Below are 11809 nucleotides of genomic sequence, written 5' to 3' on the forward strand. Positions count from 1 at the left end.
TTCCGGAAAGAGTTCAAATAACGTGATCATTCATCTGAATGAGAGCGAGTGTCGGTGAATTTTCATTCGATTCACGCAATCGGTTCCCCTTTAACTAACTTATATGATCGATCCTTATTTAACTAATCGAACTCATCATCCCAGCAAATGCCAAGTAACATTACGTCAACGTTATAATTTCCAAGCACAGGCATCTATAAAACAATTAGACTAACTTTCCCTCGCTCCTTTGTTCGCAAACAGGAAAACAGACACCAGAAATGACGTGTTACGTCGCGCGTGGAGTAGGGGATACGCATACCTTATTGGTCGAATGTATGCTAGCCGAGCCTAAATGCGCCTACACACGCATGTGTCTAGAAGCACACATCCACGACACCCGACCAATCAGAGAGTGGCTGTCATGACGCACGCGTGCGGTTCCGCACATGTTTTCTGGGCCGTGTGTTTTCAGCCGAGTTAACAGCTGCGTCCGTAGATATTTATAGACATCTGTTTCCAAGTCGTCAATAAAATAAACAAAGTGCAACGTAATATTGTATAACATATTGTATGTAAACGTTGTACACCTAACAGTCTACCGTTGAGCGGCAAATCATCGTAACATCGATATAAAATTTCTACCAGGGTGGAGTCGCACGGCCCAACGTCCCACGCGAAACGTATCGCACGACCAATCGCGTCTCTCCGTCCTCCGGGAAGTTCCAACGGAAACGCCAAAGGTCGCGTCTCATTGGTCGGGGCGCGCAGTGACGCGGAAGTACGCGCACGGGGGACTCCGGCCGTACATGACACGGTGTGTACACACACGTCGACAGCGCCATCTAGGCCGGTCGCGTACGATTATCGTGAGTCGCGGGAGCGTCGCGGGTATTATTACATCGCTGCCGGGTCTTAGCAGGTTAGTCTATTGTCCATGATATATTATTTATTTTCGCGCATTGTCCGGGCGGCATCTCGCCGACCGGGGGAACTGGTACTTCGCGCGAACGGATGCAACGGATGAAAGCGGCTTGTGCACAGAATATACGGCGGTGCGGCGCTGTTTCGTTCCTACCATGCGTCAATCGACGCCGGATGGCGGGTCGTTTCTTTTTGGGACAGACAGTAGCGACGTCGGCAGGCTAAACGGTGGGGACGCGGTATAGGGAAACCTGTCTTTTTATATATACGGTGGGAACATTCAACCTTAGCCGACTCACTATGCGAAATTCCGTTTTGTCTTGTGACATTTCGCGCAGCGACCGGGCAATCCCCTGTCCGCCCCTCCTCTTCTCACGGCTCTCTGTACAATAATTGAGGAAATATTGATAAAATGTACGCGACACTCGATGCATGCATTTTTCCGTTTCTTGACGCTACTGTACTAGATATTTGTCATGTGTTTGGAGCAAGGCTGGACCGGCTGGTCAATTTCACACATTTGGTCCCTGATGTCGGCAACCAGAAACCGAAAAGGCAGGAACAGCGGGAAAATATACTAAAATGCCGAAAACGCGGATGCTTACACGCTCTGTCTCGAGTACTCGTCCAATCAGTATGACGCTGAACTTGGAATGCTCCGAGGAGCCTCTCAGCGAGGCTCAGCTGATGCTGAAGACAAAGATCAAGGAGAATTTCGACAGGGTAATTTCTATCCATCAATCGTTTCTTCTCATCGACGTGAACATCACACGCTGTTCTTTTTCCGTCAGGTTGCAAGCACCTTAGAAGAGATAGTTACGGTTCACGGAGGTAAATTAATATGCCAGACTGGGATTGTCAGCGCTTATCAATACACATTGTAAGTATGTCATTTTTCAGCGACGGTGCAAAATGTACACTTTGCTAATTTATGTTTCAATTTATTTGCAGACCTACATCAACGCCACCAGCAATGATTCAGAGTAATACTCAAATTTTAAACGTCGTAAGTATCAGGGAAAAGGCAATATAGCCTAATATATATAATAAGAGATAAAAAATCATATGTGATCTTTGTTTTCAGGCTCAAAACAAGAACCAGCCGATCAAACTGAATATTGGTAACACAAATCCATCTCAAGGGAATATTCAATTGGTAGTTGATCCACGGATGGGAGTCATTCTGGGATCTGTCACACAACCCCAAGGTACAACAAGCCGCGTATTATTTGTGAACGAAGTAAAGCTTCGTTAGAAATTAATTAAGGTAAACCTGACTTCAGGCACGGTTACCACAACCACCACGACGTCGTCAACTACCGCACAGGTTCAGCAAGAAAATGTACTGTCAATTACGTTCTTATATCATTACATCGTAAGACTGACCTTTATGCTAAGCACTAATCGTATGTTAATTCTTGTTAGTACAAGTATACCAGGTCTGGTCGAAAGACGAAAGTTCTTCAGATGCAGCAACAGCCTGAAATTTTAGAAGAGGTGCATTTTTACACAATTCATTCATAAGATCGGCTTACAGTGCGTGATCTGTTTGTAGCAAGTCAGTAAATTACGTATATTCTTTCGTTTCTACAGGCTCCAACAATAACTCGCATGAGGCCAAAGCCTGTGCCTACGTCACATGTTGTTACACCAAGTAAGGATAATAATACGTTTACAATTAATGCATTACCGTAACGTCGTACTGTGGATATATATATATTTTTTTTTACTTCCGACTGACATCGTTCAGTATTCTTAACTAACCAAAAAAAAAACAATACTGGCCCTGCAGCTACCACCACTCCACAAGGTGTGACGAACCTCAGGATAAAGACTGTTAGCAAACAAACCCAACAAGTAAGCCAACAACAACCAACTGCCGTAACCAAACCTGCAGAGCACACTAGTATAGGAGGAATATCCGTTGGCTGTAAAACTGCAGGTAGAAAAGCAAACTGCGATAAGCTTATTATTAAAAAAAATAATAATAATAAAGAATAAGTAATGCAGTCGAGATTCACTGTGCAACGTTTTACAGTTGGCGAACAGATAGACGAGTCGAAAAAGAATCAACCAGACGGCAGGGAATTCACGTTCAACAAGACAGCCGGCGGCCGTACTTTTCCATCTTTAGTAGTGGTGGCAAGGCCGAACTTACATAACAAAGACATCAGTCCGCAGATAACGCAAAAGGAAAGATCGGAATTAGGTATATCCTTTACGACATCCTCTGTTGCTTTTATATACCAACAAGGCGTGATGTCGGCCGATAAATCGTAGTACAAATAAAAGAGGGAATTATTTCTAGTAGAGAAATTATCGAAAATGGAAGGGTAATCGGATAATGCTTAAGAATAACACTTGAACATATACGTTGAATTATTTTCTCTTTTCTTCCGTAAGGAATTGGCTTCTTGCTGATTGCGTAGCCATAATTCGTCGAACGCGTCGACCGGGCTGAAGTAATTGACATCAATCTTTCAGACGCCAAAGTTAAAGGCGTGCTCATGTTCAACGCGACGAAGTTCGCCGAGTGGTTGATCCAGCAAGGCCTAGTGAGATCCGAGCAATATTGCCAAGTACACAGCACAATCTATCAGAAGACCAAGCTGAAGCTGGGGATGTACAGTGATCAGGGGACGTTCCCCTATTCCGGCGGTTACGTCTGGATATCCAGCTGCTGCCCCGACAGATTCGTCTCCGTCTTCTCCGGCTCCATCTTCCAGAAAGCCCCTTACACGCCCACGGTCCTGCTGAAGTTGATCTATCACTGGGCGTGCCAGACCAACGTGCAGAATGTGGTCGCTTGGGTGAAAGTGACGAACTTGTATCTGAAAAATTTTTACAATAACCTACGTAGCGTCTGCACAGCGGCGGTTTGGGACAAGAGCCGCAAGATGGGCGGCAGAAACTCCGTCATACAAATTGGCGTGATTAGTTTAGGTACGACATCTCAGGATGGACATTTGCGGCAAGTAAGATATCCTGATGCTCGAGTCGTATCGCCGAAGTGGGAGGGGGCCTGTTTGCCCACGGAGATAACTTCTGTTCTCATATTTCTTTTCTTCTTCTTTCTTTCAGGTGAAAGTCGAGGTTCTCGGTGTTTTGGACCCCTCCACGTCGGACTTGCGGTTGCGCGCTTGCGAGCCGATGCACGACGGGGAGAGATCGTACAAACGTCGATTCAACAATATCCTGAATCCGTTGAAGGAGTGGGTCCACACGGACTCGCAGATCATGACGGATTTCACCGTGGACAAGAGCACCCTGCAGGACATGGGCTACAAGCACGTGATACAGTCCGCGTTTTCCGAGCAAAATCCGCGAAATCTCATGAGCAATTACTACATCATGGAATACCTCCGGAGAATCGTGCCCAGAATGTTTCAGAATACGCTCAGTTTGCTCAGCAGGCAGATGATCCAGCAGTTTCTGGACGAATTGGTGTGGCGAGAAATGTACGCCGCCACGCCGGCACGCGCATTCAACAATATTATCCTGCATATCGCGGAGCAAACCAAACTCGACAGTAAGTGGTAGAATCGGTTGCTTGACGACTTGAGTTGTCAAGTAAACAAATGCAACGGTTCGCCCTTTCCCGCATATTCAGCCCTGACGTTGTCGAGTAACAAGATTACGTTACTATTTTAGACGAACCCTTGTTAGATCGGCTGGCGAAGGTAGCCGCTAATCCGTTTCACAATTGGGCCTACACGAATCCGCAAACCGCCGCGCCACCGGCGTTACCGAACGACTCGTCCTCCGTCTCGTCGATAAGCGACATATCTTCTCTGTCGTCTCAGAACACGAATCCCCCGGAGATAGTGCTGCTGAAACCTCTCGCGAAACGCGGAAGGAAGCGTATCCATCCATTAGGGGGCTCAGAACCGGACCCGAAGAGGGCCTCGATCGATCCCAAAAATAATAAGGAGAAGGAAAATAAGGGCGAGAAGGAGCCGAAGGAACAGATTCAGCTTCAGGAGTTGTATTATGCCACGATGGAGGGCGATAAGGATTTGATTATGAAGGAGCACAAGTCCTCGCTGCGTTTCCAGGTTTGTGTTCGAGAGCCTCACGGTCACCGAGTCGCCCGATGAGAAATATATGTGTGTATATATATTTGGTCTAGTGTTTCCTGTGCACGACGGTAATGAACTCTAACACAGACGTGATGGAGCATATGGTCAGTCATGTACCTCCTCAAGTGCCCGGCCAATCGGAATTGTCGGTTTGCCGGTACTGTTGCACCGCCCTTTCGTCGAAACATCACATGCTCACTCATGTGGCGGAGACCCATAGCAATTTCGGCCATTCCGACGGCGTCATGGTGGTCTGCGCCATTTGCGAAGAGAAATTCGGTAAGCCACGGATCGCTCTTACTGCGCTGAACACTTTCGCGAATTTCTGTTTCTTTTTTTTTGTCTATGTAACATTTCAGAGCACAAAGGGCGAGCGGGACAAAATTTACAAAATTTGTATTTTTTTCCCTCCCCAGGAAAAAGTAAGTCGTTGATCGACCACTTGTCCTCGATGCATTATCCTTCCGAAATGCCGTACCGATGCGAGAGTTGCGGTTACCGGACGTCCAGCCACAAGGACGTAATAGACCATTATTATAAAGTCCACGAGAAAGGCGAAGGATTGCAGTGCCCTTATTGCCTAAAGGTAAGAATCTAAAGGAAGAAAATGCATTCCCAGATTCGACGTAAATCAAGCATCTATTACTGTTGCGAGAAGGTAGTGCAATTCACGAGCGAGGGTAACCCGAGCGCATCCAGCGTTTACACCTATTTGTCACACATGCAAAGACACATTGTAAGAAGGGACCAAGGGAGAGGTAACAAGTGTTCGAGATGTTGCCTTTGGTTCAACCAAAAGAGTTTGTTGACGATGCATCAGCGACAGCTGCACGACTTCGTCTCTAATTCAAGTAAATACATATTTAAATATACGCTGTATATACTCTGGGGCGCCACGGTAGTATATATTTAATCAAGATTCCCGTGTTCTCATTTCGATTGTCCTTATTTGATGACGTCAGGAGCGAGAAATCGCATGCCAAAACATATTGCGATACACGATGATAAGAGAATAAAAGAGATATAAAGTAACATATGCACAAGAGATAAAAGAATATATACGCAAAATGGCACTCGTAAATCGAGATCGGCACGCTTGTAAAAATGTCCGGTTTCCTCTAACTTGAACGATCAATAAATAACAGTAAAAAAATTAACATAACAGAAATCATGAGTTAAAAACATAAGTTACATTATTATACTAATTTTTCGCTATTTATTGATTATTGAGGCTGAAGGAAAGCGGATATTTTTACAAGTGTGTCGACCCTGACGGAAATATGCTGAAAATTTTACTTGAAATTCTCTTTCAATTGATCCAATTTCATTATCATTTCGTTAATGTATGCAATTTTCAGTTAAATTCAGTGAATTTAAACAGTATATTTTAACTTTTCTTCGAGTATTAATATATTATGAACTTGATGAACGGTGAGATAAAAATGACTCAGAAATTCCTGAAATATATGATAATAAATATTTCAAAATAAATCTTAATTTTCTTCGCGAAATTCAATGTAATGCTGTGAAATTTAATGAAAATTCAAGTATAATTCTGAAAAGTATAATGAAAACATTTTTGAAATATTACATATGAAATTTACTGGATTTTACTGAAATTTATTAAATTTAAAACTGCATATATTCGTGAAACGGGGTCAATTGAGAGAGTATTTCAGCGAAATATTTCCTTCGGAGTAATCGATCACGAGTGTCAATTTGTGCGTATATATTCTTTTATTTCCACATGTATCATAATAGATTTTCGATTTCTCACTTTTGACGTCATCAAAGCGGCCATAGCGAGGTCCCAGAGAGGACGTTAAATTCTTTGTTGAAAAATTCACAGAGGTGCATGCCACTTCAGAAACGTTAAAAAAGCTTAGATAAAAGATTAATTCAAATGCCACGTTTTTGCTTTACGTTATCGAATAAATCTTTCCAACAATCAATAATCTTTCCTCATGAGTGCACTTCTAGCATGTTGCCCGAAAGGCGGCAATTAACATTGGGATAAATGTAACATCGAAATAAATATGTGCACAGAGGTGATACCGTATTCAGCTGGCAGTAGTGGAATAATGATCTCGAAAGAGCAGCCAGAGGCGATACGATTCGACGTAGATAGTCCGATCCCGGAGTTACCACCGGATGAAAAGATACAGAAATGGAGCACCGGACCAATCACAGTGAACACTTCCGTCAGCCACTTACCGTGCCAGGAGTGCGAGGAGGACATCGATGAGGAGGATCATTACCCGTAAGTGTTCGATTTTCGTTGACAATCTCGCAGATATCACACAAATTATTTAATCAACAGAGGCGAACAGCAATGCACGCAGTGCCGTTATGTCACCTGTTGTTGGCGCGCCTTCAAGGAGCATCAACAGCAAATTCATAACGAAAGGCCGAAGACCAGTCTGGTCGTGCCATCTCCTTTGATCAACATCCCGTTGGAAAAGAAACTACGGTGCCCGTGTGGTTACACGTCGACCGACGGCAATCAATTAGGTATTTGTGTGATCATGGAGAACAGATATACGTATAACGATATGTATATTATTAATCAAGGGGTTCATTTAAATCGTGTTGCAGCAACACATTTGATAAAGTGTAAGAGAATATCGGCATATCCTGTAGAAGATTCAACACCGTCTGGCATGCTGGATAGTTTGGGATTAGTTCCGAGAACCGCTTCTGAGGTGTGTCTCGTTATCTCTCTGTGTGTGCGTGTGTATATATATATACATATATATATATAACGCGTATATCTCTGTTTACAATAACTTTTCACCTTTCCTGATTGTCCAACTCTTTTGTTCTTGAAATTGATTGCAGGCTGACGCACACGAGAAATCTAATTCCCGCAATTAGATGTGACGTGACTTCAAACAAAAGGTCTATTCCTTTTTTGCCGAACCAACATTGTAGAATTTAAAAAGAGAGACAAATATATAAGTAGACTCGGTGGGAGGAAGAGGAGAGAGCCGATGCAGCTGATTCAGCGAAAAAGAACAGACCTAATAATGGCACATAGGCAGACATGTGAAGTTGCAAGAAAATTAAAAACGTGTGTATGATCTGTTTAGATTGAAATACATGATATCGATCTTCCAAAAGCAGTTTTTCAATGTTGCGATATTCATTTGGTTAAACAGATCGAAGCTCTATTTGGACGTAAATTGCTCGACGATCGAGCAGAATCTACAATTCTATTTTGTTAATTCGTATATGTAATAATCTGATATTCTCGCTGTTTAATTATTATGTGTTACGTTTTGAGTTGAAATATGTACATCTTTGAATTCATCGGTGAAAAAGCACTGCACAATACATAATGGTATTAGAATATAATCTCTCCTCTCATTGCAATATATAGAATGTAGTAAAGTTGGGATGGTACAATCAAGAAAGAGGAAGCTTATAAAAAATAAACTTTGTGTTATTCACTAACTACAACCTGAAATCTTCTGAGAAGAAATGTAAAATTCTAGAGATTTATTTTTGCATAAAAAAATTGCTTCTTCACTTGTACGCGAGTGATCAATTTTATATATCCTATATATCAAGAAGTCCCGTTCAGCTCTAAAAGAGAAAAAAAGAGATAACGAAGAAAGTAACTATTCAATAATTTTGTATATTAATACTTTAATAAAAAATGTATATTGTGGCAAATTAATAAAAAAAAATTCGCGCAATTCATTTTGCACATAAGAAATCATGTATAAAACCAAAACAATGTTCTATATTGTGTAATTAGCGGTAAACTATTTGATATTAAAGAATAGTCAGAATGTCAGTATATTGATTGAAACATTTTGTGCATAAGGGTATTATTATATTAAACAAAAGTGCTTGCATATTCCGTGTTTTTTTATTTTCAACCATCACCTAAAATTCAACGTTTAATGAAGTGACGTTCAAAGTAAACATTTCTGGTGAACAAGGAGTAACAATATGAAGGGTTTTATTAAATGTTTATTTAGTAATTACGTCTTCATGTATGAATAAGAAACGTAGCATACATATCCATTTTTCGTGTGTGTGTATGTGTATGTGTGTGTGTGGTCAGAGGTACGAATATATAATACTAACTGACGGGAGATAAAACGCACGGAATTATTTATCAATTTAAAAACTTGAGGCGAGTTGATAATTATTTTTGCGTGAAGTTAACATACAATAGTCCGTCACTCTGTACTTATCTTTACCTATTTCCTAATAAGCTATTAACACTTTTTTTTTTAATTGCTTTTCCGATATTTTTCATTTTTTTTTGCCATTTTTGTATTTTTCATGTTGTCTGTTATCAAGTCAACACTAAAGAACGCATTTATTAGCAAGATCTCTCCAATGTTAACTGATTGGGGATTACCAGATATGCTATCACTTATATCTAAATAATCTACCATTAACGAAAAAAAGTTAATAAGACAATATAACGATAATAAAGGATTATAACGATAAATAAGTTCTACAATAATCTAGTACCTTCCGATTGTGAATTGTTGAGATATTTGCAGTGAAATGTGTACGTCGTTCCGAATATATTCGAAAATTAACGAAATAGCGTGCCAAGTTTTCGGCTTGAATGTGCAGCCCTTGAATCTCGATACAGACAGAAATTTATATATCTATCCTGATGCTGCTTTTACGACTTTTTAATCCGCAAACTTCGGTGTAAACCAATGTAAACCAGTTTTTTTTACCAGAACTTTGCGTAACTACCAGTATAAAGAAAAAATCATTACATCATCATTCTCAGAAGCATATAAGTCAACTGATGCATCTCTCAAATATAATGCAATCTTTAATGGAAGGCTGGAAAACGATTAAACTCACTGGGTGAATTTCACCGATATCCGCGCGTAACAGATATTAAATCTAGTCATATGGTACGCATATCGATAATACTTACAAATAATATAAAGAAATGTACTACATTAATGCATAATGATAATAATGATAATAATACGGTGATACCCAATCTGCCACAATTAACATTGAGATTTGTCGATAATAAATTTTCCTCTAAAATTTGACGACCGGTCACTACGTGCAGTTGTTGATGCGTAGTAACATATTCCGTCAAATTCCTTCACGTGGGAAGCTTTGTCAGCAGCTTATATGCTCTTACAAGAGTTATTAACATTGTGTTCAAGAGAATGAATCGATATACCCATCGAAAGCCTTTTATGTACGCGTTCTCTACGTATTCGCGACTATAGTTTTCTTTGTTTCTCCGTGAAGCCTCTGAAATTTAACGCCAAGGTGTTGTCCGATGTGATCGACTGACGTGAGGAAGTCTTTCCCCCCCCCTCTCTCTCTCTCTCTCTCTCTCTCTCTCTCTCTCTCTCTCTCTCTCTCTCTCTCTCTTGCATCGTTGAAATTCTTCAACGTTCTTTTTCTTATCAAAAATTGTATAAAAAATAAAAAAAACTTTCCAATGTAAAAAAAAAATACGCAAGTATACAACGGAACTTAAAATACAAAAGAAAAGTGCATCTCGAATCGATCCCCTCTCCAGGCATGCTTCTCTCACTCTCCGGAACTATACCTTACAAACTCGTTAACGATCTGTACCTGAAATAAAAGATCAAAGGAAAACCGAATAATTAGACATGAGGGAAATCATATAATAATAATAAATAAATTCACGAGGGGGAAGCGTGGTTAGCGAACGGAAAATGATCGGTTAAAGCGAGACGAAAAAAAAAAAAACGGCCGGTTGGCACGGAAATAAAAAAAACCAAGGAAAGCGCAACACCCTCGTGAAGAATTCCCCCTCCTCCTTCCTTCCTTCTTTCTATCTCAGTCCCCGTCAGTACCTGCGCGTTAAATTTGAGAGGTGCCGAGCTGCTTGCCGATTACTCGATGGCATAGAGCATGTAGAGATTGCCCGCGTCACTGCCTGGCGGTACCAAGGCATGAGTCGGCGGCAGGACCGTGAAGCCCAAGAACATGAAGGTACGAACCAGCATTGCTAGACCATGACAACAGAACGATTTAGCGGGTGAGTCTGCCCTCTCGGCGCACAAGTTATCGTTCGTGCCGAAAAACGGCAAGCGACAAGTACCTCGGTCAGATCTATCTTTACGCAGGCATACGATGATATTGGTGCAGCGCAACGTTTCCTCGGCGTATTCCAGCAGGGAGACGAAACCCTCCTTCGATCCTTCGGGCAGAAGGCAGCTCGGTACGCGAATGTATAGACAACGGCGCCACGCCACGGTCTCCCACTCGACGGACGTACTCTCGGTCAAGTGGAGGGTGAACGTCAGACGCAATGGTTCGTTGCTTCTCACGGCTTTCAACAATTCATCCTCCTGTGTGTGTGTGTGTCGTCGACATGCAAGCAAACGTGTCGGATTAGCTTTTCGGGAAAGGCGGGGGAAGCGTGAATCACCACCGGCCGCTGATATCGGTCGGAAAATGAAGAAGGGAATGTTGTTATACGTACTTGCACAATGTGGGAGCTCACAGAGAGCTGACTCTGCTTGATCCCCACGCCGCGGCTCTCTGTGTTGACTGTAGATACAGACAATGCGGCATGGGGCACATCAGGACCACCACAGAGGCCCCACGCCCAGCGTTATACAGTAGTGCTGTTGCAGCCTAGAGCCTTCCTCCAGGCTTTCGTCCATGCACTTACTAGACATTTCACTGGAACATGCGACATTCGATATGTCAGAAAAGTCCGCCCCCGGGCTCGCGCTGGATTTTACATTCGTTCAAGTCGCCCGGAGAGAGAGAGAGAGACTTATAATCTCTCTTGTACAAATAACGACGTGTTTATCGGCTTACGATTAGACGGATTTCGTGCATGG

General features: G+C 42.1%; 2 protein-coding genes across 5 annotated transcripts; one reads left to right on the plus strand and one right to left on the minus strand.

Annotated features, from left to right (window-relative positions):
• The first annotated feature begins 813 nt into the window (after positions 1 to 813).
• On the plus strand, positions 814 to 8844 carry LOC106748192. Of its 4 annotated transcripts, none has more exons than XM_014626471.1 (20): positions 814 to 901; positions 1396 to 1626; positions 1695 to 1783; positions 1855 to 1909; positions 1988 to 2111; positions 2187 to 2245; positions 2329 to 2400; positions 2497 to 2557; positions 2687 to 2845; positions 2942 to 3112; positions 3388 to 3878; positions 3985 to 4432; positions 4555 to 4958; positions 5033 to 5261; positions 5399 to 5568; positions 5641 to 5833; positions 7029 to 7242; positions 7303 to 7493; positions 7578 to 7684; positions 7821 to 8844. In XM_014626471.1, the coding sequence occupies exons 2-20, from the start codon at positions 1486 to 1488 to the stop codon at positions 7854 to 7856; spliced, it is 3414 nt and encodes a 1137-aa protein (XP_014481957.1). In that variant the 5' UTR covers positions 814 to 901; positions 1396 to 1485; the 3' UTR covers positions 7857 to 8844. The 4 variants fall into 4 exon arrangements, with proteins under 4 accessions (XP_014481957.1, XP_014481960.1, XP_014481959.1 ...); XM_014626474.1 differs by having other exon boundaries at positions 2696 to 2845; XM_014626473.1 differs by having other exon boundaries at positions 873 to 901; positions 1392 to 1626.
• A 98-nt stretch (positions 8845 to 8942) lies between these two features.
• LOC106748144 (ornithine decarboxylase antizyme 1) lies at positions 8943 to 11574 on the minus strand (the record flags this gene model as incomplete). Its single annotated transcript, XM_014626389.1, has 4 exons — positions 8943 to 10565; positions 10811 to 10965; positions 11059 to 11308; positions 11443 to 11574. Coding segments are annotated over 3 exons (498 nt in total), but the record flags the coding sequence as incomplete, so codon positions are not given.
• Between the last annotated feature and the right edge of the window lie 235 nt (positions 11575 to 11809).

The sequence above is a fragment of the Dinoponera quadriceps genome, unplaced genomic scaffold (genome assembly GCF_001313825.1).
Source record: "Dinoponera quadriceps isolate SergipeBrazil2010 unplaced genomic scaffold, ASM131382v1 scaffold2600, whole genome shotgun sequence".
Taxonomy (NCBI): Eukaryota; Metazoa; Arthropoda; class Insecta; order Hymenoptera; family Formicidae; genus Dinoponera; species Dinoponera quadriceps.